General features: G+C 58.0%; 5 protein-coding genes across 5 annotated transcripts; 3 read left to right on the top strand and 2 right to left on the bottom strand.

The window, feature by feature from the left end:
- Positions 1-1875: 1875 nt before the first annotated feature.
- Positions 1876-13270, bottom strand: LOC134149592 (PHD finger protein 7-like). The gene is made up of 9 exons (XM_062592829.1): positions 13243-13270; positions 12999-13090; positions 12820-12921; positions 12379-12503; positions 12121-12283; positions 11923-12029; positions 11726-11839; positions 11499-11617; positions 1876-1919 (listed from the first exon to the last, which is right to left on the bottom strand). Exons 1-9 carry the CDS (start codon positions 13268-13270, stop codon positions 1876-1878), a joined length of 894 nt encoding a protein of 297 aa, XP_062448813.1.
- LOC134149534 (C-C motif chemokine 4-like) lies at positions 4059-4922 on the top strand. The gene is made up of 3 exons (XM_062592729.1): positions 4059-4213; positions 4358-4472; positions 4593-4922. The coding sequence occupies exons 1-3, from the start codon at positions 4111-4113 to the stop codon at positions 4696-4698; spliced, it is 324 nt and encodes a 107-aa protein (XP_062448713.1). The 5' UTR covers positions 4059-4110; the 3' UTR covers positions 4699-4922.
- LOC134149535 (C-C motif chemokine 13-like) lies at positions 5001-7016 on the top strand. The gene is made up of 3 exons (XM_062592730.1): positions 5001-5828; positions 6169-6286; positions 6725-7016. Exons 1-3 carry the CDS (start codon positions 5756-5758, stop codon positions 6825-6827), a joined length of 294 nt encoding a protein of 97 aa, XP_062448714.1. The 5' UTR covers positions 5001-5755; the 3' UTR covers positions 6828-7016.
- On the top strand, positions 10002-10799 carry LOC134149494 (C-C motif chemokine 3-like). The gene is made up of 3 exons (XM_062592651.1): positions 10002-10135; positions 10448-10556; positions 10706-10799. Exons 1-3 carry the CDS (start codon positions 10063-10065, stop codon positions 10797-10799), a joined length of 276 nt encoding a protein of 91 aa, XP_062448635.1. The 5' UTR covers positions 10002-10062.
- Positions 13271-13918: 648 nt separating the features above from the next.
- LOC134149453 (C-C motif chemokine 3-like) lies at positions 13919-14717 on the bottom strand. The gene is made up of 3 exons (XM_062592600.1): positions 14584-14717; positions 14163-14271; positions 13919-14013 (listed from the first exon to the last, which is right to left on the bottom strand). The coding sequence occupies exons 1-3, from the start codon at positions 14654-14656 to the stop codon at positions 13920-13922; spliced, it is 276 nt and encodes a 91-aa protein (XP_062448584.1). The 5' UTR covers positions 14657-14717; the 3' UTR covers position 13919.
- Between the last annotated feature and the right edge of the window lie 11527 nt (positions 14718-26244).

The raw sequence follows: 26244 nt of genomic DNA, 5'->3' as shown, positions 1-26244 counted from the left end.
AGGGCTTAAGTCGCAGCTCGGCCTCGAAGGTCAGGACTCACAGATGTCTCCAGCTGAGACACCAGTTGGGAACAGGAAAACATATGTCAACAGATCTCTGGATCACAAATTGAATTAAAAGGCTCAGGCGGAGGAGACGAGCTGCGTGGCTGACGGCCCGGCAGTCCCGGCTGCGAGGAGCATCCCACCGCGCGGCTGAGAGCAGCAGCCCGGTCTTCCACGGAGGGAACCGCACCACCTTGTTCTCCCTCCCTGTTTTTACCTAGTTTTCGCTGATAAAGGCTGCTTCTTGCTTTTTGCAGTTGCAGGGAAAGCATGAAGCCTGTGCGACCGCAGGCTCAGGAGTCGGGGTGCAGAGGCCGGGAGGTGGGCGATGCTGGGGCTTTAAGCTTTGCAAGCTTGAATCTTGTGGCTTGCAAAGGCAGCCGCACGGCTGGGGAGCGGCGGAGAAAAGCGCTCGGCTCTAAAAAGCCCAGCGCTGATCTTAATCGCGAGCAGAGGAGTTTGGTGCAAAGTCACCCTGCCAGCCGGGGCTGCTCTGCCCACTCAGCCCCCCGCATCCTGGCGGGGGCTCAAAGGCCATGGGAAATGAGTCACGGCCCGGCGTGCCGGGGACTCCCCGGGCGCAGCGGAGTGCAGCCGAGGACACCCCGAGATGGGGAGCGCCGGGGAAAGCAGGGTCGCGCTGCCGGCGCTCCCGGCTGTCCCGAGCCCGTCTCAGCGATACGTTCGACATCACTCGCTTGTGATTAGCGTTTGTTAAATTGGGACTTGGCCGCGACGCTGTCGGTGGGGTTCCCCTGGACACAGATTAAGCCATCTGTTCCCTGTTATTTCTGTATGTTTTCAGTTTCCAGCGACGTTCGGAAGCGGGAGACGGGGAAGGCCTGCTCTCACCCCACGCGCACGTGCCGGCGGACGGAAACCTCGGGCGAGCTGCGAATGCAGAGTGGGAAGAGCTTTCCTCCCCCACTGGGTGCAGCTTTGAGCAAGCAGATTTGGGGGCGAGATCACACATTCCTGGGGGTGGGGGCAATTTCCAGCCCTGGGCAGAAGTCCGCGCCGCGCTCGGGGAAGGGCGGCTCGCGGCCGGTCTCCGCGGAGGCGGGGGCCGCGGCGCTGGACGACCCAGATCAGCCTGCTCCTGGGGACGGGCGAGGGTGGTCCTGGCTCGCGGCAGCCTCCTCCGGTCGAATCTAGCTCATATCCTCAAATAGCAGGGAAAATCCCAGGAGGCCAGGAAAGGGCGAGGATCGTGCCAGCACTTAGAGGAAATAGCCCAGCTATTAAGCAGTTATCAGCTGAGGCAAGGCGCCGGCAAAGCTGATCACAGGCCTAGCCAAGATACAAAGAATTAAAAGCGAATCCTTATGACTTTGGGGAAAACAGAGCTGACCTGGCAAAGCTCATTCGATTGCACCTCCTATTTTGGAGGCACCGGCCGTAGGGGCCGTGCTGCCCCGGAGGCGGCAGAGGAACGAGGAGGGAGCCGCAGCCTCCATAAAGCGGGCGCAAACCGTCCGCCGGACCCACCGGCAAAGCAGCCGCCCCATGCAGAGGTGGCCGAGGAGCGGGGCGTTGCTGCGGGGGGCTCCGCAGGGATCAGCCCCTCATCCTGCACCCCCGCACCGCTCCGGGCCCCCGAGGAGCCCGTCCGCGTTATGCTTAAAAAAAGACAAAGTTTGCAAAGTTTGCAAAGTTTGCAAAGTTCTCTGGGGCCCGAGCGTGGCGCCGGGCGCCGCAGGAAGGAAGCCCCCGGCAGCCGGCACGGCCCCGCCGACGGAAACACCGCGGTGGCAGCGGCTGCTGCTGCGCTCGCTCGGAGCTGTCGGAGCTGTGCAAACGCGGAGCAGGGAGACGGGGACCCTGAACGCCTCACGGGCGCTGGGGGAAACGCGCTGGGGAAGAGACAGCCAGAGCTCGAGTGGTTGGCATCCCCGGAAAACGGATGCGCTGGAATACGTGCGTTTAATGCAGGGGAGAAAAGCGTAACGAGCGGCGATCCAGCAGCCAGGTCAACGTGCTGCTCTGAGAGCAGAGGCTGTGTCTCCTTTTTAAAAAAGAAAATCAAGTGTCATTAACCACTGACACAAACTCCCCACGGAAGCGGTGGTTTCCCCACAGTTCGATGACTTGAGACCGAGACGAGCTGCCTCCCGTCTCCACCGGCGCCGCTCCGAGCGAGCCCCAGGGGCGTCCAGGCTGCCAGCGCCGCTCCTGCCACCAGCAAGCGCCAGGGCCAGACCCGGAGCGTGGCCGCTTCCCCGGGCCGCCGGCGGGACCAGGAGGGTTTTCCTGGCAAGCCGCGGTGGGCGCCGGGGGCTGCAGCCCCCCGGCTGCAGGGGCCGCAGGAGGGATGGACGCAGCAGGTGCTGGTAACATCATCCCTGGATTTCCCCAGCTCGACACATCCAGGCATTTTTCATGGGAACCTGGAAGCGGGCTCTTTCCCAGTGCCGAAACCCCTCATTCTTTAGATTGCGCGACTATTTCTCACTGCGAGGAAAATAGCTGTCATTTGGGGACTAAATTTCCCCCGGCCTGAAATTGTTTCAGTTTTAAGGGTTCAATGCACCCTGCTGCACGATTTTTTTCAGACCACATCGGGGGAATGCAAACTTGTCACGCTGGCCAGAGGAAGAAGCAGGGGTGGGCGAACCTCGGGGCAAAGCAGGGCCTCGGCGGGGGGAAATACATATGTATACAGGGCACGTGCAATCCCCGCAGGGCCCGGGGCGCAGGGCGAGGAGCCGCTCATGGCCGCAGCAGAGGGAGGACTGGGGGGGGCTATATTTTCCCCAGCTTGTTTTTGCTGGGGCGGGTTTCAGCAAGCCCCACCGAACCCTTTTCAGGATCACCCCCCCTCCCCGAGGCTGCTTTCACGGCTCAGGCAGCCCGGCGCCCAGCGGAGCCCGCGCGGCGGAGGAGCAGCCGCCCCGCTCGCCCCGGGAAGGGCCTTTCCCCGGCAGCCTCGGTGCTGCCGCCTGCGCCGTCCCTTCCCCGCGCTCGCATCCCCGCAGCGGAGCTCTTTGCAGCCAGAAGGCCAGGCTGTTTTCTGGGAAACGCCTTTGGAGAAGAGGAAAGGGAGGCACACGCGAGCACTCGCACGACCCCGCCGCAGAGGTGGCCCGGGGGCCTCCGCCAGCCCCTCGTCCTCCTCCGTCCGAGGTCGGGGGGGGGCTCCCCGATTCGGCCGTTCGGCTGGTAGGCGACGAAGCGGCCCCACTGGTGCAAAACGTTTCCCGGAACATAGCTGGAAGCACAAACCAAGATGAAGGGGTCACTGAAACCCGCTCGCCGGGACTGAAGCCCCCGCGCAGCGCCGCGGCCGGGCTCGGGGAGGCAGTTGCAATAACGGAGGAAGGAGAGAAGAGGCCGCCACCGGATGGGGCTCCCACCCGCTCCCCGGAGCACGATCTGCCCGGCCAGCCGGGCTGGCGGGGAACCGCTGCTGCGCAGACCCGGGTCCCAGCTCTGCGCCGGTTCCCGGCAGCTGCGCCGGGCGCCCCAGGAGGCGTTTGGGAACAGGGAACAGGGGGCTCTTTGGCCAACTGCAGACAGACAGAATCCGCTGGAAAAGCCCCAAACTGGCCTCTGCTTTGCTCAGCCCAGCCCAGCTGCGAACCTGCTGCCTGTCCCAGCCTGGGGGGCCTATTGGGGGGGAACAGAGGCGCTGGCCCCCGGGCTCTCCCAGCGTCCAGAAGTCCCAAATATGTGCAAAAAACAATGCAAAGTGGTGTTTCCAGTGGAAATTTTTGTCCTGATAAAAACCGCTTTTCCACCTTTTCCCCCTAGAGAGCAGCGGTTTCTCCAGGGCTTTTTGAGACCTCGAGTGCGACCCGGCCACCAGCTGTAACGCTGGAGCCAGCAGCCAGGAAGAGCCCGAGCCCCTCAGGAGGCCGAGAGCACCAGCTGGGAGCCGGGATTTTTCCATCCTGGAGCTTTTCTGGGAGGGAACCGATATCCCCCGTGCTCTGTGCTTTGGGACGTGGCCAGGGACCAGGTCCTCCCCTTTCCCACGCGGTTGCCGCCCGACGCTCCCCGATAAAAGCAGCCGGGCAGCCCCGGCCGAGGATTCCCAGCGGCTCCGTCGCCCAGCTGCACCTCGGCATGGCGAAGGCAGCCGGAGCCGGCGGCAGCGGCGCCCTCCTCCGCCTCCTCCTCCTCCTCCTCCTCCTCCTCGCTGCGCTGTGCTGCCGGAGCCTGGCCCAGAGTGAGCACGGCGGGCGGCGAGCCCCGGGGGGGAGGCGCGGGGAGGGCCGTGGGGCCGGCGCCGCTTCGTGCGGGGCGTCCGGCCGGGTGCTGCCGGGCCGAGCCGAGCCGAGCCGAGCCGAGCCGAGCCCCCGCCGTCCCCTAGGAGCCCCGGCCATTCCGGACAAGTGCTGCTTCAACTTCCAGATGAGGAGGATCAAGAAGGACAACGTGGTGGGCTGCTACGCCACGAGCCCCGAGTGCCCGCACCGGGCCGTCATGTGAGCGCCCGCCTCCCCTCGCCGGGGCTAGCGCCCGGCCGGCCGCGGCCCGCGGGCCGGCGCCGCGCCCCGCTCCGCTGCGGCCGCCCGCTGAGCCCGCTCCCGTCTGCCCTCCGCCAGATTCAAGGTGAAAAACGGCAAGGAGATCTGCGCCCAAGCCGGCAGGCCCTGGGTGAAGAAGTACCAGGAGACCTTCAAGGCCAGCTCCTTCTCCATCCCCAGCTAGAGGGGAGGCAGCGCGCCGGCCCCGAAGCAGAGGGGCCCTCGCCGCGCCGCCTCCCTCGCTTCCCCCCGCGCCGGGGGGCCGAGGCGGGACCCCCACCCCGCTCCCCGGGGCGGCCCGCCCCGCCGGCGCCCCCCGCTCGGGCGCGGGGGCTAAGGAGCCGCGTCCGCGCGCTCGCTGCCTGTACGACGCGACGAGCGGGATTAAAGACCGCGTCACGCGCGCAACCCTCCGGCTGGGCAAGTCTGTGAGTCGCGGGAGCCGCCGCCGCCGCCTTCCCTCGGCCGAGCGCCGACGAGGAGCACGGGGGGGGAGGCGAAGGGGGGAGCGGAGCCCGTCCCTGGGGGCTGCGGAGGGGGCGCCGGCCCCGGGTCGGCGCCCGGCCTGCAAAGACGAGGCCTGCCGCGTTTCCGCGTCCGTCCCCGCCACCCGGACGGAGACCCCCGGCCAAAATTCAGTCACGTCCTCCCCACCCACCCCCCGTCACCTCCCGCCGGAGCGACGCCTCGCCAGGCCCCTCGGGGACGCGGCCCGGGGAGGAGAGGCGGGAGCCGGGCACGGGCGCCGCGGGGGCGCTCGACACGGGGGCCCGGGGGCCGGGCCGGGGCGAGCAGGATGGGCATCACGGAGGGGTGGTTGGCAGGTGGGTTTTTTGCAAATAGACTCGCGTGGGGCTTTCGCGAGCGCGAGCGAGGACGCCAGCATCATCCTGTGTGGTTTGTCAGTGGCAACAGCTGAACCCAAAATAGACTGCGGGCCCCCGAGCATCGCTGTGGTGCAGGGCTGTGGCGTTGCTACCAGACTTTCCAGCATCCTTCTAGCTGCAGGTCGGAGCATGGAGGGGCTGGAGAGGTGCTGACCACAAAAAGTTTCCATTTATCAGTTGGCATTTATAACTTCAAGTGGTTCTTCCACTGGGGAGAGTCCAGAGCAGTCATGGAAATCCTCACTGAGGGCTATATAACGCAGAGGCACAGCAAGAAGCAGCAGGTAGGTCTGAGCGACCTCAAGCCAGCAAGAAGCTGCTTGCTGCTGAAGCCAGCCGAGACCTAGCCTGGACATGAAGGTCTTCTCCCTAGCCCTAGTTTCTCTGCTTCTTGCTGCACTGTTGACGGAAACCCAGGGCAAGTCCTGTAAGTACTGACTCAAAGCCTTTTCTCATACCTTGCGGGCTGCCCCCGTCCCATCTAAGACTCCTCCAGCCTGGGGACAGGGATGTGAGGGAAGGGGGAACTGCCTGAACGCCTGCTTCTGGCTGCAGGTTTCGGTTGCTGAAGGGTGTCCAAAGCTGCCTGGGCTGCCGTGTTCCCATTACACGGAGGGGAAGCAGACTTTGGCGTGGTTTCAGTAGAGCCAGACCCTGGCTTTTCGTTGCCCTCGGCTGTAGCTGCTCTGGGCAAGGAGGATGGGTAGAGAACCGACTCAGGTCGTGACTCGTGCGGGACAGCACCAACCCCCATTGCTCCCTCTCAGTCCGCAGCCCCTACACCACGTGCTGCTTCCCGGAGATGTTCTTCCAAGGCACAATCCCTGCAGGCTTCATCAAAAGCTACAGACAGACGTCACCCAGCTGCACCCGCAAAGCCGTGATGTGAGTATCCCCTGGTAGCCGCGGCCTTCCTCCCCGCCACCGCGCTCCTCCTCGCTTGGCACTGCCTGCCCGCGGTAGCCCTGCTAAGTGTCCCGGTACAGCTGAGCCCTTGGGATGAGCCACCCCAAAGGGGCAGTGCTGCGTGCGGCAGCCCCGCTACTGACACAGGACACCCTCCTTGACGATTTATGCCAAATATTCCAACAAATTTGATGTTTTAAGTTGTCAACTGAGAAAGAAGCAGATAAAGATCACCGAAGGAGGGCTAGAGGGTGCTAAAAGCCAGCTATTTTAGGAGCTGTCAGAGGGGGGTGCTGCTGGTGCAAGACTCAAGCTGGAGGCCTCCGAGGTGCCTCCGGGGCTGCATGGCCTCGCATCCCACCAGCAGGGCCACTGCAGAGGACCTGCAAACTAATGACAAACTCCCTCTCTTGCCAGCGTCGAGCTGCCGAAGGGGAAGAAAGTCTGCGTGGACCCCAAAGTGGAATGGTTCCAGAAGTACCTCCTACAGAGAAGAAATCAGACATCACCCAGACTTTAAGCAGCAGCCGGCATATGTGCTATTTATTTATAGCCTTTGATTATCTGTGTTTTCCAATGTTTAGTCTTGTCTTGTTAACCTATGGAGCAAGCCCCACCTGCTCCCCTCACCCCCTACGGCCACATCACATCCCACCACTCAAAGCTACTGTATTGTCCTCTACTGATTTAATAAACCACACTGCTCTGACCTGTGTGTCCATGGCACTGAAGCAAGGAGATGCACATCCCTCCTGGGAAAGGGGGGCTCATGCCAGGGCTTTGCCTTGCTATGGGGACCTAGAAATAGTCCAGGAGACCTCAGGAGAGTAGTGCTGCCAGAGGAGAGAAAGACAGACCTGAAATGCTCTGCAAACTCAGGGCATCAGGCTGAGGCTTAGAGCTGTCCCCAGGTTTTCCCTGCCTGGAGTGAGGGGTTTAAGGAGGCCCCACACAGCTGCCAGCCCTTGGGTGTTGATTGAGATGGGACAGCCGGGTGCAGGCAGTTAGTGCAGGGGTTGGTTTTTTTTCTTATTTATACCTTTTTTTTTTTTTTTTGAGGTTTTGCTTTTTAATTTCTTAACCTCTCTGCTGGAGCTGCCAAGGGAGAAGCACAGCTGGAAGGGGGAGATGCATTGCAGCTGGGTGTCCTGGAGAGGAGCAGGGTGTTAAATGCTGGCTGCTGGGGACAGAGGTTTAGGGATGTGGCTCTGCCTGATGCTTTGCAACGCTGCAGGCAAGGAGCAGGGTAAGGCAGCCAGGAGGGGCTCGGGGGTCCTGCAGGAACAGCCTGGTCCCCAGGGAGCCCTGGGGTGATGGCTGCGCTCTGCTCCCTGGGGGCAGAGAACGGCCCCGGCGAGCCGAGGGAGGTGTTTCGAGGCAGAGCCCCGCAGTGAGCTCTCGCTGTGGGTTTAGTGCCGTCCTTCGGTGTGGGGCTCGCACGGCCCTGGCTCACTCTGAGCCCGGTGGGAGCGATGGCTCCAGTCGGGTGCACGGAGGAAGGGTGGCACGTGCCCAAGTGGGACCACTCCAGGCAGAGGTAACCGGGAACTTTCTTGCTTCCTCTGCAGCTTACATCAGAGCCTACTTTGGGCCAGGACAGCCAAAATAGCAGTTTGTTGCTAAAAGTGAAGGAAACTGGATCATGATGTCACTCATTTCAATGATTTCCCTGAAATAGGGAAGTATTTGAAGATGCATGCCTTGGCTTTCCTCCCTCCCTCCGTTGCAGCTGAGCCAGCTCCGGCGGCAGCACCAGGCTCTGGTGGGAAGCGCCGTCCCAAGCAGTGCCTCCGTTGATGCTTTCCAAAGGTTGCTCATGGCGGTGTTGAACCTCAGCAACCCATCGGTGTCCCTGCGGAGTGGGGAAGCTCTTTGTGCCGTGCAGGGCTGGCCCCAGCGACAGCAGGGAGCAATAATGTTAATGCCAGCAGCACCGCTACACCCCCAGGGCGTGAAGGTTTTTTCCAGAGCCACCAAACTCTCCCCACATCCTGTACCCAAAGGTCTGCAGTGCTCTGGAAATAAATACACAGAGAGGCTCTGGAAAATGAGATTAATCTCTGTGCAAACTCGCAACCCGAATCCAGATCCCATCTCACAAATGTTGCATATTGAACACTGAGTACGGAAAAAGTTTCCCACAACACAGCTCCGGCTGCTGGCTCTTTCAGGTTCATTTCAGAGCTCCCCGTCTCCACTGCTGCTTGTTGAAGCTCCAGCCCCAGGCTCCTGCAAGCTGGGTCAGCCCGCACCAGTAGTTTCAAGTGACTCATACCCTCTCAGGAAGCAGGACACGCATCACAAGACTGTTTCAAAAGCCATCCCATTTGGGAGCCTGTTCATGACATCTGGAAACCAAGATAGTGCTGCCCTTGGATGAGCCAAAACCCAGGAACAAGTGCAGGAGAGGAGCAGAAAGCCAAAATTCACACCTTGTCCTCAGAAACGATGCAACCCAAAGGGTTCCCACCGGCAATGGAGTGCCCACATGCACCTGCCTTTGGGATGCGGAGGGAGCTCAGCCCCAGCATTACCACCCAGGCTGTCCTTTCCACCTTTCTTCCTCTCCTAGCCTTGAGAGTGCTGGGGAAAATCCTAGTTGGTCATCACAGATCAACCCTGTGGGAATCTGGCCTCTCCCTCCAAAAAGCAGTCATGCAGTGCCTAACCACCATCCTCAAGTTTCCACGTCCTTTGTGGTCTCCAGCCACCACATTTCAGCAGCGTTGGCTGAGCGTGGCCTTCACACCATGGTGACCTTTTCCAAAACCTCAAGGAGCATCCCCCGGCTTGCCTGAGGCTGTCAAAGCAGGGGCGGGCAGGTTTCCTGGGCTGCTTTGACAAGAAGTGGTAAATTCTGTGGTTTCACAGCAGGCTCTTTGATGTCTGTGCCTGTGGTGTGGTGAAAAAGAGCCACATTGAGCAGGCTCCCAAGGAGCCTGGTCAGGACTGAGCAGCAGTCCTGGGGGATGGCATTAATAGAGGACTCCACTGGCCTGATGATACTTGTTGGCTGGTTGCCTTTCAAGTCTGGTAGCCTCCTGGCCAAGAAAACCTTCCCCCACTGGCTCTGTTTCTTAACCCACCTTTAGGGGCTGTTTTGCTCCCAGGCTGCAAAAACGATGGAAAAGTTCTGGATTTTAAGAGTGGTAATGTTTTTACTGCCAGCAGTAACGGCAGGGCCTGGGAGCCATGGTGCAGAGCCGGCTCCGCTGCGCTCGGCTCGGCCGTGGCAGAGCAGGTCTGCAGCAACACAGCGATGCTGCACGGCGCTGTAGCGAGGCAAGTCCCTGCGCAGGAGGTTGGTGGAGGCACTTCGTGGTCGCCCGCTTTGGATTTCCACCACGGAAAGTGGGCGGGAAGCTCTCCAAGCCGCGCCGGGTCTCGGCCGGCCGCGGAGGCCGGTGGCTTTCGTTGCAGCAGTGGCGCGGGCAGGGCGAAGGGCTGGTGTGCGGGCCTGGGGCTCTGGCTGGTGCCTCCGGGCAGGAAAACGGAATCCGAAAGTGGCAGAGCTGGGGCCGGCGCTTCCCCTTTTGCGGCTTCCTCGCATCTTCCAGCTCAGCAAAACGGGGCTCATCCCGACACAGCTTCCCCGGTACGATGTGCTCATTTTCTTTCTTTGAAACCTTGGGCCCGCCCAGCGGCTCCACTATAAGAGGGGGCAGCGGCCTGGCTCCGAGCACGAGCACGGGGCGGAGGAGAGCAGCCCGGCGGCACCAGTCCCCCTCTTGCAAGTCCCGAGCCCCAGCAGCACCATGAAGGTCTTGGTGGCCGCCCTGGCTGCTCTCCTGCTCGCCGCCCTCTGCTCCCCGGCCGAGGCCCATCTTGGTGAGTCGGCAGCTGCTCCCCGCTCGCGGCCGGGGCTGGGGCCGGGGCGGGCGATGCCCTGCCGGGGGTGCCGGGGCCGGGCGCATGGGAGAGCCCCTTCGCTGACGGCGGGGATGCCGGTGGCGCGGGGAGGGCCGGGAGCGGGCGACGGCCACGGCGCGGACGTCGGGCTGGGGTCGGGCGTGCGCGGGGTGTGCGCGGGGTGGGACGCGGGCTGGGACCGCGCGCCGCCGAGGGGTGGGCGCCCCGGCCCGCGGCCGGCAAGGTGTCGGGGCTGGCCGGGGCGCTCAGCCCCTCCCGCCTCCCTCCCAGACGGCGTCCCCACGTCCTGCTGCTTCAGCTACCAGCTCCGACCCATCCCGCGGGGCCTCATCGCCTCCGCCTACGTCTCCAACAGCAACTGCACTCAGCCGGGAGTGATGTGAGTACCGGGGGGCCGCCGCCGCCCCGGGACCCTCCGCGGGCGCGCGGCCGGGAGCGGGGCCGGGAGCCGCGGTGGGGCCGGGGCACGGGGCCGGGGCGCCCGCGTCCCGCCGGCAAAGCCCGCTCACGGCCCTTTGCTCCCCGCAGCTTCGTCACCAAGAAGCAGCGGGAGATCTGCGCCGACCCCCAGGCCGCCTGGGTCCGGGCGCACCTCAAACACTTCCAGGCGAAGCAGAACTGACCCGGCCGCGACGGCGTCCCGGGGCGGCCGGCGGTCCCCGCCGCGGCGCCCGGCCGGCCCCCGCGCTCGCACCGCACCGCACCGCCCCGCACCGCTTGCACTGTGTCTTTCTGGCATGGAGCCTTTTATTCTATTTAAGTTATTTGTGGTTAACTTAAGTTAAATATTTTTGCAAAAAAGAAAAAAGAGAAAATGCAAAAAGAGTTTTCCTAATTTAAGTAATTTAAAAGGTGGGAAGCTGCCTGTGGGTGAGGGTTCGGGCAGTCGGCCCTGCTGCCCCAATAAAGCGTTTGGGTTACAAAGCGCCGTGAGTGTCTGTGTGAAACCGCCGCCGGAGCGCCGGCCCGGGGACGGGGCGGGGGGGACCCGGGCGCCCCGGGCTCGCCGCCTTCCTCCCCGCGGCTCCCGTGCCGCAGCCCCCGTGGGCCCCAGCAGCCCTCCCCAGCAGCCCAGCCACCAGCACAAACCCACGTGTGTTTTTTTTCGCCGTTTATTAGGTGCCTGCCGCAGGCCGGGGGGGCTCCGCGGGGGCGGCGGGGCGGCCTCCGAGCGTCCCGGTGCCGTCGTCCCGGCGGAGAGGGTGCCACGGGGCCGGGGGCTAGCGGGGGGCTGCGGGGGTGCGGAGGTGAGCGCGGCCGCCCCCATCGCAGCCCCAGGGTGTCCGTCTGTCCGCCCGTCCCCCCGCCCCGTGCCCCTCACCGGTGCCCAGGCCGGCGCAGTCGCCGCACTCCCAGGTGCCGGCGGCCTCGGGCAGCCCGCCGCAGCGCCCGTGGGTGCCCCGGGAGCCGCACGAGTCGCAGAGCAGCAAGCGCCAGGGCCTGCGGGAGCGCGGGAGCCGTGAGAGCCCGGGGCCGGGGCGCAGCCCGGAGCCCTCCGCTCCCGGCCCCGCCGGGGCACGCGCCCACCGCTGGCGCCGCCGGCCTCACCCCTCCTCGTCCGCCCGCTCCCGGCCCGCGGGGCAGAGGCAGCGCGCGGCGTCGCAGGAGCTGTGCCGCCGGTAGTGGTCGTCGAAGGCGCCCTCCTCTTCCCAGGCGGCGTCCCTGGCAGGCCCGGCGCGGGGGAGTGAGCCAGCGGCTCCGGCAGCCCGGCCGGGGCCTCTCCCCGCGCGGAGCCGCGCGCCCACCTGTCGGGGATTTTGATGCCGAGGCGAAACATCTCCGCCTGGAAGGTCTCCACGTCGCGGCAGAGCGGGCAGCGGAAGTGGTGCAAGGCGGAGCGCAGCGCCTGGCCCTGCGGGGCGAGAGGCGGCCGCGCGGGAGCCCCGGGCCCGCGGGAGCCCCCGGCCCGGCGGGGGCGCGGGGCGCCGGCGGGCGGCGCGTACCTGGATGCAGGCGCGGTGAAACCAGGCGCTGCGGCACGCGGGGCACACCAGGGCGCCGAAGCGGGGCCGCCCCGCCACCGCCTCCTGGCAGACGAGGCAGCGGGTCTGGCCCGGCTGCGGCGCCCGCGCCCGCTGCACCGGCCGGTGCTGCCAGCAGAAGGACCTGCGGGACGGGGCGGAGGCGGCCGCTCAGCTCCCTGCCCCGCGCCAGCCTTCCTCCTCCTCCTCCTCCTCCGCTGCGGCGCCCTCCGCACTCACTTGAACTCCCCGAAAAACTGGGAGACGCAGCCCCGCTCGCCGCCGCAGGGGAAGTGGAAGTTTCGGGGGCATCTCCGGCCCCGGCAGGCGACGGAGGCCCCCCGCCGCCGGCAGATGCAGCAGGTCTGGGGACGGCACGGTGGCGGCCGGCGTCAGCGCCGCGGGCAGCCCGGCTGCCGCCTCCGCCGAGCGTCTTTGCCACCCCGGGGATGCTGAGCATAAAACCTCGGGCGTGAAAACCGTAACGGCAAAGGGAACCGGTCCGATCGTTTTTCCCTCCGGATGCCCGCTTCGTGCAGAAACGGGTCTCTCTGGCCACGCGAGGGTCCGGCTGCAGCCAGCCGCCCCCGGCCGGAGCACCCCCGGGTGCCCGCGGGCTGCTGCAGAGCAGGAGGCGCCGAGCTGGGGGAAGGCCCCGGGGCTGCGGGCGCCCGGCCTCACCTTCCGGGCCGCCCGCTTCAGCTCCCGGCGGATGTCGGGGAAGAGGAAGCCGTAGAAGCCCTCGCCGTCGGCTCCTCTCTGGCTCAGCCCGCTGGCCTGGTACTGCGGGAGGGAAAGAGGCCGTGTGTCCCCGGGGAGGGCTGCGGGCGCGGGCCGGGCGCCGAGCCCCGCGCACTCACCAGGCAGTTTTCGTGGACGCACAGCCCGTCCTGCCGGCACGTCTGCCCAAAGACCTCGGGGTCGCGGTCGGCCCGCTGGCACAGCCCGCACGCTGCCGGCGGGGACGGCGGCGCTGTCAGCACCGCGCCGGGGCCGCGAGGCCGCCGCGAGGGCGGGCGATGCTCCCGGCGCGCTGCGTCTGCAAAGCCGGACCCAGCTCCCCCGCTCCCTCCGAAATCCCCCGTCGGGGTGCTCCGCGCTCACCTTCCTCCTCCGGGGCCGGACGCTTCATCTCGGCAGACCCGGAGCAGCGCCGGAGGGGTGCGGGCAGCCCCGGGGCGGCCCCGCGGGACGGCGGCGTTGGCGCCGGGCACGGCTCGCCTCCCGCGGCTGGCCACAGCCGCCGGCGCTCCGGCGGCCCCGCGGCGCGCGACGCCGGCGCGCATCACAGTGGGGCCGGCCCCGGCGCCCCGAGAGACGGAGCTGCCCCACGGGGCCGCCCCAGGCTGCCCGCACCCCTCCGGCGCTGGGCCCGGGAGCCGCGGGGAGGAAGGCGGCGAGCCCGGGGCGCCCGGGTCCCCCCCGCCCCGTCCCCGGGCCGGCGCTCCGGCGGCGGTTTCACACAGACACTCACGGCGCTTTGTAACCCAAACGTTTTATTGGGGCAGCAGGGCCGACTGCCCGAACCCTCACCCACAGGCAGCTTCCCACCTTTTAAATTACTTAAATTAGGAAAACTCTTTTTGCATTTTCTCTTTTTTCTTTTTTGCAAAAATATTTAACTTAAGTTAACCACAAATAACTTAAATAGAATAAAAGGCTCCATGCCAGAAAGACACAGTTTTAGCGGTGCGGGGCGGTGCGGGGCGGTGCGAGCGCGGGGGCCGGCCGGGCGCCGCGGCGGGGGCCGCCGGCCGCCCCGGGACGCCGTCGCGGCCGGGTCAGTTCTGCTTCGCCTGGAAGTGTTTGAGGTGCGCCCGGACCCAGGCGGCCTGGGGGTCGGCGCAGATCTCCCGCTGCTTCTTGGTGACGAAGCTGCGGGGAGCAAAGGGCCGTGAGCGGGCTTTGCCGGCGGGACGCGGGCGCCCCGGCCCCGTGCCCCGGCCCCACCGCGGCTCCCGGCCCCGCTCCCGGCCGAGCGCCCGCGGAGGGTCCCGGGGCGGCGGCGGCCCCCCGGTACTCACATCACTCCCGGCTGAGTGCAGTTGCTGTTGGAGACGTAGGCGGAGGCGATGAGGCCCCGCGGGATGGGTCGGAGCTGGTAGCTGAAGCAGCAGGACGTGGGGACGCCGTCTGGGAGGGAGGCGGGAGGGGCTGAGCGCCCCGGCCAGCCCCGACACCTTGCTGGCCGCGGGCCGGGGTGCCCGCCCCTCGGCGGCGCGCGGTCCCAGCCCGCGTCCCTCCCCGCGCACACCCCGCGCACGCCCGACCCCAGCCCGACGTCCGCGCCGTGGCCGTCGCCCGCTCCCGGCCCTCCCCGCGCCACCGGCATCCCCGCCGTCAGCGAAGGGGCTCTCCCGTGCGCCCGGCCCCGGCACCCCCGGCAGGGCATCGCCCGCCCCGGCCCCAGCCCCGGCCGCGAGCGGGGAGCAGCTGCCGACTCACCAAGATGGGCCTCGGCCGGGGAGCAGAGGGCGGCGAGCAGGAGAGCAGCCAGGGCGGCCACCAAGACCTTCATGGTGCTGCTGGGGCTCGGGACTTGCAAGAGGGGGACTGGTGCCGCCGGGCTGCTCTCCTCCGCCCCGTGCTCGTGCTCGGAGCCAGGCCGCTGCCCCCTCTTATAGTGGAGCCGCTGGGCGGGCCCAAGGTTTCAAAGAAAGAAAATGAGCACATCGTACCGGGGAAGCTGTGTCGGGATGAGCCCCGTTTTGCTGAGCTGCAAGATGCGAGGAAGCCGCAAAAGGGGAAGCGCCGGCCCCAGCTCTGCCACTTTCGGATTCCGTTTTCCTGCCCGGAGGCACCAGCCAGAGCCCCAGGCCCGCACACCAGCCCTTCGCCCTGCCCGCGCCACTGCTGCAACGAAAGCCACCGGCCTCCGCGGCCGGCCGAGACCCGGCGCGGCTTGGAGAGCTTCCCGCCCGCTTTCCGTGGTGGAAATCCAAAGCGGGCGACCACGAAGTGCCTCCACCAACCTCCTGCGCAGGGACTTGCCTCGCTACAGTGTGTCTGTTAGAGTTGTGGTACTGAATTATCTATAAAATATGTATTGCATATGCATTCATCTCCACAACGGTGATACTCTGTTGTTCATCTAGGAAAGGAAAGGTAAAGGAGGGACCAGGTTGGGAAGACCTGGTAGATTCCCTGGGGGTCTCACATTTGTCCTTGGCATATTTTCATGCTGGAAACCTTGTAGAGAAGTCAAGGACTGAATGCCCTGGAAACACTGGACTCCTCTGTTGTCCTGGTGGGTTCAGGCTGCAGCCTGTCCTGCCACCCTCCTCTTCCTGGGCCTGAACAGAGGATTTCCACCTCTTTACCTCCAGACTTTCATTTTGTTTTGGTCTGCAGCCTCCTGACAACTACTCTACAGCTGTTCTGGCTTGCCCACTTCTCCCCAAGTGGGCATAACTGCTTCTGGGGGCTAATTCTGTTCAGAGACTGGAACTGGAAGAAAATACATTGATGGAAGAGAAGAGAACAGAGCCCTAAGAGTAGGAGCTGCATGGAGGACAAGGTTTGCTGGAGCCTGCTGAGATCAGCTCTTTGCAGCCTTGCCGATGAAACATCAAGGCGATTATAGCGTGACTGAAAAGGGGCTGCATCTGCTCTCCCCGAGAGTAATTCCCAAAGGCCCCATTGGTAAGAAAGAGATGAAAAACTTGCAACTTCCTCCCTCTTTTTTTTTTTTTTTTTCTGCACTTGCCCTGCCATTGCCCCATGGGTACCACAAAAGCTCTGGGGCCAAGCTCTGGGGCACCACACAACCTCCCTGCCTCCCAGCGCCTGCCCTCTGACCATCCCTCGGTCATGACTAACGCCCGCCACGCATGATTCAAGGGAAAGGTTTGGCTTACTCAGCTGCTGAGTAATAGCTGTGCCCATCCTCATCCCCACGGCAGGGCAGGGGCGATGCTCCCTACTTGCACTCCCCCATTTCATATGCGGGGATAAACCTCATATTGCCTGCAAAGTCCTTTTCGCTGGAGAGCTTTTCCTCTGCCAAAAGGTCCACATCTAAAGGACGCGTCCCTCAGAGATAACACTTATTTGATATGAGATGTAGGGCTGTGACAAATGATCGTGATTGTTTCTTTTCACAAGAACAAAAGGGGAGAGGTGACAATAGGTGTGAACATCTCATTGGAGACCTTCAAGAGGAGCTAGCCAGCACTGATGTGGCCTCAGAGCGATGGTACGATGGTACGATGGTACGGAGAGAGGTGACCCCTCCAACTCCCTTCTACTCTCTTTGATTTAACTATTTCTGTTCAAGCCATCATATACTCTTACCAGTCAAACGTCTCTGAATAGAGAAAAGCAGAAGGAAAGGGCTCGATTCCTCAGAAGACTGAAGACCTGCCTGAGGGTGTTTTATTTTTTTTTCTTTTGTCAGTGCCATTCTCTGCATACAAAGCTCAGGTTTAGGACGTAAGCCAGCAAAAATCTCATGTGTTTTTACAAATCTCTGCTTGCAAACCCAGTCTCTCCCACCAAGACCTGTTCCAGGTGTTGGGTTGGGTGGGATTCAGCACTTATGCCACCTCCAATGCTGCACCACCATCACCTCCAGCAGGGACCTCTGCCCTCCGAACACCTCGTTCTGACATCTCCCTCACCAGAGTTGCTTTTGTCTGCCCAGCAATAGGACCCAGTCTCCTCAAATGGACTCCTGGCTCTGCTACGGGTCTGACACGAGAAGGCTCCAAATGCTCAGGGCAGGAATGGAGCCACCAGCCACATGCAAATGGGCTGATCACCCAAAAAGCAAGAGGACAGAGTCAGTTGCATTGGGGAAAAATTTAGTCACCACAAGGATAAAATGGGAGTGGCAGCAGCAGGCAAGGCTGGAGGTTGTAAGTGATGCAGCCTGAACATGAGTAAACCTTAGGATGACACTTGAGGAAAAAAAGCAAATCTCCTTCTGGTATGTACAGATAAGACTGTCTAAGGCACCTGATGCTTTTGTTCCCTTAGGAACCAACAAGGCCAGAGCTACAATACTCAGCTCAGCTTCAGAAGTGAGATCTGCAGCAGCAAGGAGGATCACAAGTCTGGGAAACTTGAAGCTCCCAGTTCAACTGGTTTAGTCCAGCAGAGAAGCATGAGGGAGCACACCAGTACGCAATAGGCTGTCACAATTAAGGCCGCAAGCAATTATTCTTGGGGTTCACTGCAAGATGCTGAGCTACCCAAATGCCAACGAGGGATACCTCCGGGGAGAGCAGTCGTGAGCAAGAGTCGAGCTGAGTTCAGGCAAGAGAACCGAGACACAGGACACACAGCGGGGGCTGACCAGTGGCGGTGGGTGATGCTGGCTCCATGGCTGGCAGGGGGATCCTTCGCCTGCCCAAGCAGAAAGAAAAGAGGATTGGGAATTCCTCAAACTGAAGCTGTTCCTTTTTTTGGAAGAAAGCGAATATCTGACACAGCGAAACCACCACTCGGATGTAGCTGTCCAAGAACTGCGATCCTGCTCATGCCACTTCCTCATCCGTGGGCTCAGCTCTGCTCCTGCCTCATTGTCCATCGGGCAGAAACATGATGGACTTTTAATGTCCCTCAGTGCATGCCAGCGGAGACACAATTTTCATCTATCCAACCCCAAAGCAATTTATGGAGAAGTCACTATGACTAGCATTACTCTATGCACAGAGAATCAGAGGCAGTGTTTCCTGCCTTGAAAAAGTAAAATCACCCTGTTGTTTATGTAGAAAGCCTGCATGAGGCTCCACAATTTTCCAGGTAAATAGGAGGCCTGATAACTAACTGCCCAGCGAAGGATGGCCAGGAGAGCAGCAACATAAAACAGCAAACGCCAGGACAGTGGTAAGAAATATCCCATGCCCCCACAGATACTAGAAACCAAAGGATGCAAGATAAGCAATTGTCACAGCAAAAAATGTGATGGGCAATGAGCACTGGCTTTAGCTGTAACCAGAGGAAAACTTGTCATTTGGTAGGAATCACAGAAACTCTCACAGTTGCAAGGATTATTTTTTGATGGAAATGCAAAAATATTTCCTCTTTGTTGCAGAAGCAGTTGGCTGAGCTTTCAGTTCTCCATTTACAGCAGAGCCGGATGGGACAGTTTACGGGATGCTGATGAAATACTTTCCATTCTAACTAGAATGGAGGAGGATATTTCAATGAATTGCAACAAATTGCAGCTCAGTAAAAGTAGATAGTTTGTGTTCAAGTGTGTTTAAGGAATTAAATATAAGGAACTGAAATAAAGGGAGAGTGAAGAAATGACTTAGGATTTTAATTTGCCTGCAGTAGAAGACCTCAGTAAGCAGACGATTTTCTAATCTAGTAGAGAAACACAGGAGTTATTCAAAAGGTGTATGGGGGGGGAATTGCCTTTTTATGAGAAGCACTTCCCAGTGAAGCTTTCAGTACTCCTGTAAGCAGCACGGGTGAGAACAGGGAATTAAAAAGGGGGAAGGAAAAGGTAGACAAGGCAGGTGTGGTGAAACAAGCAGGCCCCAAAGATTGCCCTAGCACCCTTCTGAAACAGCTCGTGGCCATCTCTGAATCATTGGTGATTAACACAACTCACATTGGGTGGGAGATACACCAGAAAGCCAGAGATGAGCAAACATGGTAATAGGCTTGCATTATCCAAGGCTTTCGGTACTGCTCTGCATGATTCTCCCATGCAAACAAATGAATTGTGGTCTAAAAACATTACCTCCAGGGTCTGTGAACATGGTTAAAAGAGCAGAGGGACTGTCATTACCGACAGCATGCAGCTGACAAAGCAGAAGGGGACAAGGCAAAGCATGTCCCTGCCAATCTGCCATGCCAAGTGCTGCACCATGAAGGCAGCCAACAAGAGCAGGAATGACACGCAGTCAGAGCAGACCTCAGTTGCAAGTACAATGCTGCCACAGGAAAGGTCCCTCTCGTTCTGGCTGCAGCTGGTAAAGAACTTGCCTCTTTGGGCTTCACATCTCAAAAAGAGGTGATAAACTGGAGAAGAGCAACAAGGATGCCCCAAGTCTAGATCGGGAGGACAGACAGTGTCACAGGGCTCATTCAGACTGAAAGAGAAGATGAAGGATGCCCTTGGTCATCATGAAGAGGACAGTATTGCTTCTGATCCCCAAGCTCACTAAGGAAAGCAGAGACATAATCACCTAAGGCAGCAGCCAACTTTAGGAAATTCTCCCCAACTGCCAGGATTTTACCCTGAGGGCAAATTCCTGCTGAGCAGGAAGTGAATGAGCAGGAAGCAGCCTGTGATTCTTACTGAGGGTCAGGGTAGAGGGATACTGTTAGCATATTATTTGGGAGTTATTGACAGACACACGGGCCCTGCATTTTGCCATGCTAAAGGGATCACAACTGCCCCTCTTCCTTTGCCATATGCCAGTACGAGACAGAAGGAAGCACAGAAATAGAGGAAGAGGAAACCACAAGCAGAAAGAAATGAAAGACACAGGGCATTGTGCAACAACCCCCTGGGAAGTGACACTCGTCATTGATAAAAAATATGCAAAGGGGTCCTGTGGCTGGAGGTTGTGAGGGAAAAGCTGACCAAACAGTCTGGCCCTACCATGAACTATTGCTGATCCTCGCGTACATTGTTTAATGGGACAATTCAACATTCTGGATGAATTCCTGCACCAAGCCTCACTGATATCTTTTTAATACTGATCCCTGATCGTCCTAACACCCTGAACGGATCCTGAGCCACGTCTCACAAAAAGACACATAGCCAAAGGCAGGAATCTTCCTGTGATCCTGAGCCAATGATAGAGCTGTTTTCCCTCCACTTGAGTGACTTTTACAATTAAAGAGAAGGTAAGATTGCAGAAGGAATAAAAAATAACCTCTTCCCCATGCAGGAGACTGCAGTATGCCCGTATGTGCAGGCATTCATGGGCAATCACCCTTTGCAGGCAATACCCCCCCATCTATGGAAAAGCATCAGGTGAGGTCCAACAAAAGAAGAGTGAATTCACCCTGCAGACAGATGTGTCTGACACCACCCATCCAGCCAGCACAGTTACCAAACCATGGGAACACACAGAGCAGGTTACCTTCAGCTCCATGTCTGAGGGGCTTGGAGACCACTCCTGAGAAACATCGCTCTCAAACAGCGCTGCAACCTTGGCTTCCCCCAACAGTCCCTATACCATCTTCATAGCTGCTGAATCTTCCACTGAGACTTTGTCCCCCAGATTCTCCACATCAACTCCAAGTCCCCAGCCACAAGCATCCCCTACTCCTTAAGACAAGGAGATACATCACTTAAAAAAATAGAATAAATAAATTTTTAAAAAATTGCATGAGAAGAACCCTGCTTCCCACAGCCAGTATGACTGTATCCCTCCAGCTACAATAGGGTTCAGAGCACAAGGCACAGCAAAAAAAAAAAAAAAAAAAAAAAAAAAAAAAAAATTTTAGAAGTTCATTTGCCAGTATTCTCCACTCTGCCTGTGGGCATCCTCTCATTACACTGTGAACCCCACTTTGCTATGTCCCAGCCCCCCCAGTCAGCACCTACATCACACATCCAGATCCTGCCATTTCTCTCCCAAGCCTCATAACTTGCACCTGCAGCCCTGTCTCCACCCAGCCCTCAGTTGGAAGAAATCCCTGGGGGCTAATTCTCATGAGGGCTTGCTTTGGCTTTATGAGGGTGCACAGACTCTAGTCTCCCAAGTGTACTGACTTGCAGCTCTTTTGCATAGTTTGGCAGAGCTGGCAGGCTTCAGCTACTGCCTCTGCCAAAATCTGTGCCTGTCCATGTGAACACTTCATTAGAACCTTAAAAAAACGTTGCTTGCTTGCAGTGATTTCAACTGAGAGTTTGTAGACACAATCATTACTTCCTGCACCAGACAGCAGATTGCATAAGCCCTATTTCCATAAAGACAGGCTAAAAATAATTTTAAAAAATATCTAAACTTACTTAACTGGAGTTATCTCATAGCCATGCAATTGCTTGTGTCTTTCTTCTCCTCCACTTTTTGCCTTTGGTGAGACCTTCTGCCAAAGTTTCACATGCTAATTATGTCTTGTGTCAAAATATTTCTCTCTAGTAAATGGTTTCTCCCTTTAAATGGATGGATTCTGTCTTTAAATCACATGGATGTTCCTTTGTTCTTCTCCTGCAAGCAAGGGTAAATAATCAATGCTGAATGTTTATTTTTAAGCTCTCTTCATCTGATTTGCCCCACTCTTTTCCATCTTTCATCTCTAAGTCGCTAAATACTTTTATCACCTAGCTCAAAGTCTTCTGTGTCACCTCTATCCTTCTCTGAGTCAAAATGATCAGAGGTGAATGTGGCACCTGGAGGATATCATCCGGCTGGTTTCTATGAAAACATTATGGCATTTGGAGAACTAGTTTCTGTCCCATCCTTCATGTCCGCCAATATTCTGCTTAATCCTTGGATTTGCAGTGTCAAAGATCAGGAGATGCTAAGTCTCATTTTCCAAAGCAAATGGCATTTAGGAGACTTGAATGTCACTGAAGAGGAATGAAACAGCGACTTCCAAGTCACATGGGCCAAATACCCAGGAGCTCAGATAACTTTAAAATCTGGCTTAAACTCGATTTAAAACATTACCCCAGGCCACCTTCCTTCCCTAGTAGCTGTAATTCATTTGATCCTAGAAATATAAATTAGTATTTCAAATGACTCCTGAGTGCATTTGCCAACAGTGAATGTCATCTGCTAGCATGTTGCACAGTCATCTAACTTAGTTAAACTCTAGTCTTCTCCAATTCTGATTAATTTAAATGATCTTGTGTTTTACAGTCATTTGCCCCCCACTAAACCCCCCTCTCCAGACCCTCAGGGCATCACACAAAGTACAGAACACCCACAGTACATCATGCAATATTGGTCCTGATGCAGGCCAGCAATAACCTAATAGCTTCCTTTTATAAGTTCACAGATATTTGCAACCAAGGAAATGGAGTAGATCTCACTTGTATGGGCTTCAGTAAGACACTTGAAATGGTGCCACACTGTAAATTATTAGCTAAGCTGGAGAAAATGTGACTGGCATATGAAATGTAAAGTGGGTGAAGAGCTGCCTGAAAGAGGCATGGTAATTGCTTCAGCTGAAAGGGGAAGTGTGAGACTGAGGGGAGTCTACCAGCACAGTTCTTTGAGTTTCTGCCTCAAAAAATGATTTGGCTTAACATTTACATTAACGATCTTGGCACAAAAAGTAAGAGAATGCAAAGGAAATTCGCTGATGATGCAAAATGAGATGCTATCATCAATCTAGAAGAGCCTGGAATATCACACACAGGTTATAATGACCTTGAGGACTGGAGTAATGGAGGACTGAAGAAGAGATTTGACCCAGTAGTGCAGATAGTACCACTGGGGACAACAGATAACAAGAAGAGTCATTGTACTGTGGGAGTCCATCAGCTAGAAATGTCTGGGGCAGAGGAAGACCTGTGCTACAAATCACAGGGTTGTGATGAGACCCCAGCGTCATACAATGCGAGAGGAGGCAGCAGCAAAGAGCCCGGCTTTGTGGGGATTAGGAAAATGAGAGGGGCCGTGACTTATCAATGTGTATACAACATGGAGATGAAAACTAAGAGTGGGAAAGAGCTATTTCAGCTAATGGTCACTGCTGGTATAAGGATATATAGCTAAAAACTGGTTGTGAATACAAATAGGTGGGAAATAGGATTTCCACAAGAAAGCAGTAGGTTTCTTATTCAGGCTTCCAGACCAAGTAGGGCAGATAGAAAACAACTGCTGTTAAGATGGACTTTAGTCCTACTGTCCAACCAGCAAGCCTAAGAAGCCTGCCAGCTTAAAGATGTGATTTCCTTCTGAATTTGGGCTGGTTTGTCTTGAAAACAGCCTGTTCACAGAGACATTTTAGAGTCCTGTTTTAAAACGTGTCACTAATGCTCTTTTGGAATGAAATATTCCACAATGCTGTACAAACGCATTTGACCCGGGCAGAAGGCAGCTGCCTGCTCTACTGTTCCCAGGGCAATTGCTTGATTCACTTGTTCCCCTCCAGGACTGGAGGTGGTTTCAGTGGTTGTGGGGTTTTGGTGAGCAATTAACTGTTTCACTCTGAAATCCTTCTGGCCCACTCAGTTTAACTGTTTGGCTTAGAATGACTGAATAAGACCTCTTTTTCTTACAGATTTCCTCCAGAATATCCTCTGCGCACACTCCCATATCTAACAGCTCCTCTTTTCCCTGCTCCAGGGGTACAGGGCTAAGGTAGGGCCTCCTGCAGTCCAGTCACTTCTGCCCCCTAAATACTCATGACCATTTGCAGCTCCTGCTGCCATAAGACAGGCATTTTGTTTTGTGGGCTCACCATCCTCGCGGCTAGCTTCCTGGGAGCAGGGTCACCTTTGCAGCAACACATGATTGCATCAGATCTCCTCTAGGTCCACTGGATGGTTTTATTCCTCTCTTTTCGTTTTCCACTGCATACCTGGTTCTGCTCACCTCCTGCAACCCCCTCAGAACCTCCTGGGCAGCCTCTCTGCTAAGTCAAAAGAATTTTATAAGATTGTTTGAAATTTTCAGGCTTTTTCTATTAACTTCCTCTTTTTTTCTAGAATCTCCCTTCTGAATTTACTGGTACAATACTATTTCTGGGGCCAGTTTCTGTCCTTTCCTCTTGCTCCTTTCCACCACAGGGTGCAGGACTGAATCACACTTTAGGCAAGATTATTTAACAGTCCTTCTGGGGCTCGCGTGTCTATCTGCCCCAGCCCATGAACCCCAGCAGCCACAGCATCCCCCTGCTCAGCTCAGTCACGAAGCCTCTGTCTTTGGATAAGCTCTTATGCTTTCCAGCTGATTTTTACTTCCGTGAGTCTCCAGGCACAGAGGTTTACGGCCTGGCAGATAAGAAGCTATCACATCTGAGTTTTGCTCTTGTGGCCAAGCCTAGAGCAATAGCAACCACAGGCAACATTGTAAACCTTAAAAGACAGCTCCTTCCTGGAAGCCTCCTGCCAGGGTATGATCCTACTGTTTTAACAGGGCAAGACCCTCTGCCTAACAGAGCTATTTCTCCAGATTCGAGGTGGGCTCCAGCTCTCTTTTTGTGAGTTTAGAATCAGAGACACTCCTGAAATTGCTGCCCACAAAGGCAAAAATGCGTTTTTTTTCTAGGGTAGTATTATCCCATCCTGTGCGCTCCAACCCCGGGCCCCTGGGGAAGTATGTGCACAGCAGACCCCAGTCTGCAAGGTCCCACTTTCATGAGTTTTGTGTCCTGAGATCACCAAGCACCTATGTGAGAAGCTGGGCCACCGCAATACAACACTGGTCTAAGAGCCTAGATTTTGGGCTGTCTGGGTTCCCGCTGCCATCTTATCTGTGATTTTTGCACCAGTAACATATTCCAGTTGTCTCCACACCAGTGCTGTCTCCACCACAGTCCCCATCACTAAGAGGGGCAGGCTGGGAGCTCACACGGTAAGGGCGACTTAGGGGTGCACGCAGGGCTAGCATGCCTCATGCCCCTTTGCCTCCTTAAGTTTGTACAGGAGTGCCAGGGATGTTCTTGCAGAAGTTGGTGGCTACTGCCAGTGACAGAGAATAAAAAGCCCGGCCACAAGAGACAACACTGGACCCTCCTGGCTCAGAGTGCACAGGGCAAGAGAGAAGCAAGGTAGCAATAAGATGTTGGCCACTGAAATGAGATGCCAGCACAGCAGCACACTTGCAAGGAAGAGGAGGAGGCAGCTTGCTCGAGAGCAATTCTACAGCCACGAGCAGCAAAGGAAGGATGTGAACTCATCACACCGCTGGTGACTGGGCTCCTCAGAAACAGCAGTACAGGGAGGAAAAGGTCAAGGGAGCAGATGACTCAGGAGTCAATCACCCGCACCGCAGCACCCATCTCCGCGGTCAGGGTTAATCCTAGATGCAGGCCACGTGAACAAGGACCAGCTCATCTCCAGCAGGCAGGGCCCTAGAGTGGAGATGCTGCTCTGAGGATGCTGAGATGCCTCTGCGTGGTAGTCTTAGAGGATCAGACCCTGGGACAAGGGCAGGCAGAGAGGCAGCACTGGGTGCATAGCAATGCTTTAGCCTATGAGCCAGGAGCTGGATACAGCTCTGGTTCTGTGACGCTGGGTCTGGCGGGCAAAGCCTAACAAATTAAACTCCCTTTGCTCACTCCTACAACTCAGATCAGGAGTAGCTGGCTGAGCAAGAAAATGCAGTTGCCCTCTAAGGCGTTTAGGAGGGGAGGGAGAGCCTCTCTGAGTTAGAGCAAGTGTTTTTTCAGAGAAACATAGAAACTGGGGCAGGGGAAGAGTTCAACTTCCCCCCCCCCAAAGATCAGCACTCACTGTGTCACCCCATGGCAGACTTCCTCCCTTTCCAGACCATCTACCAGTACTTCCTCGCTGCTGCAATGTTTTGTCTTCCGATTTTTGCTACAGCCTGATACTAGAACATCAGAACTTATCCCGTATGGACACACAGGAGGAATTTGGCCTTTCTGCTTCGTAGTAGCAGTTTACGTAGTTGCAGACTGTTTTCAGGCCTCCCTTATCTTCTCTTTAGACTACACCCTACCGTCCCATCATCCTCTGCAAATTTAACAGGCCTGTGCTTGATTCAAATGGCATTAATGAAAATATCAAATAGCACCAGACCTGTAGGGTCTTATTGCTTCTGGCAGCCATTGATGAAATCCACTCCGAGGGCTATTTTCAGTCTGGTGATGACAATGATGTGTCAGGACTATTACAGGCTCCCTCTGTAACACAGAGAGCAAGCTCATACCCATGGGACTAAGCTGTTTGTGTAATAATCACTTCTCAGACTATGGAGTTTACACATGTTGAATCCCCATCAAAAATTGTGTCAGGTTAAACTCCAGGAAGAGAATATCAGCAAGCTGAGGCTAGTGTGAGAGCACATAAATCAGTAGAGATTCTCAAAGAGTAACCCCAGGTTTCCCAGCTAAGCCTTTCCGAGCTGCTGTGGAGCACAGCCAGACTTGCAGAGCAAAGCTGCATTGCAGCACCATCTGCTGACTGCTGCCTGCAAGCCCACAGGCCTTCGCCACAGCCAGTGTACTTGGGCCTCAAACATTCAAAGAGGCTGAGAGCACCCTCACATAAATACC

Source organism: Rhea pennata, chromosome 20 (assembly GCF_028389875.1).
Source record: "Rhea pennata isolate bPtePen1 chromosome 20, bPtePen1.pri, whole genome shotgun sequence".
In the NCBI taxonomy this organism is placed as follows: domain Eukaryota; kingdom Metazoa; phylum Chordata; class Aves; order Rheiformes; family Rheidae; genus Rhea; species Rhea pennata.
Note: the sequence above shows the minus strand (reverse complement) of the source record. Positions and strands in the feature narration are given on the sequence as shown.

Coding starts and splice junctions, on each gene's coding strand:
- LOC134149453 (XM_062592600.1), bottom strand. CDS start 14,656: ATGAAGGTCTTGGTGGCCGCCCTGGCTGCTCTCCTGCTCGCCGCCCTC. Junction 14,272..14,583: donor CCCGGCCGAGGCCCATCTTG/GTGAGTCGGCAG, acceptor CCTCCCTCCCAG/ACGGCGTCCCCACGTCCTGC. Junction 14,014..14,162: donor TGCACTCAGCCGGGAGTGAT/GTGAGTACCGGG, acceptor TGCTCCCCGCAG/CTTCGTCACCAAGAAGCAGC.
- LOC134149535 (XM_062592730.1), top strand. CDS start 5,756: ATGAAGGTCTTCTCCCTAGCCCTAGTTTCTCTGCTTCTTGCTGCACTG. Junction 5,829..6,168: donor GGAAACCCAGGGCAAGTCCT/GTAAGTACTGAC, acceptor GCTCCCTCTCAG/TCCGCAGCCCCTACACCACG. Junction 6,287..6,724: donor TGCACCCGCAAAGCCGTGAT/GTGAGTATCCCC, acceptor CTCTCTTGCCAG/CGTCGAGCTGCCGAAGGGGA.
- LOC134149592 (XM_062592829.1), bottom strand. CDS start 13,270: ATGAAGCGTCCGGCCCCGGAGGAGGAAG. Junction 12,504..12,819: donor TGAAGCGGGCGGCCCGGAAG/GTGAGGCCGGGC, acceptor TGCCGTCCCCAG/ACCTGCTGCATCTGCCGGCG. Junction 11,840..11,922: donor GGCATCAAAATCCCCGACAG/GTGGGCGCGCGG, acceptor CGGGCCTGCCAG/GGACGCCGCCTGGGAAGAGG.
- LOC134149494 (XM_062592651.1), top strand. CDS start 10,063: ATGAAGGTCTTGGTGGCCGCCCTGGCTGCTCTCCTGCTCGCCGCCCTC. Junction 10,136..10,447: donor CCCGGCCGAGGCCCATCTTG/GTGAGTCGGCAG, acceptor CCTCCCTCCCAG/ACGGCGTCCCCACGTCCTGC. Junction 10,557..10,705: donor TGCACTCAGCCGGGAGTGAT/GTGAGTACCGGG, acceptor TGCTCCCCGCAG/CTTCGTCACCAAGAAGCAGC.
- LOC134149534 (XM_062592729.1), top strand. CDS start 4,111: ATGGCGAAGGCAGCCGGAGCCGGCGGCAGCGGCGCCCTCCTCCGCCTC. Junction 4,214..4,357: donor CTGCCGGAGCCTGGCCCAGA/GTGAGCACGGCG, acceptor GCCGTCCCCTAG/GAGCCCCGGCCATTCCGGAC. Junction 4,473..4,592: donor TGCCCGCACCGGGCCGTCAT/GTGAGCGCCCGC, acceptor GCCCTCCGCCAG/ATTCAAGGTGAAAAACGGCA.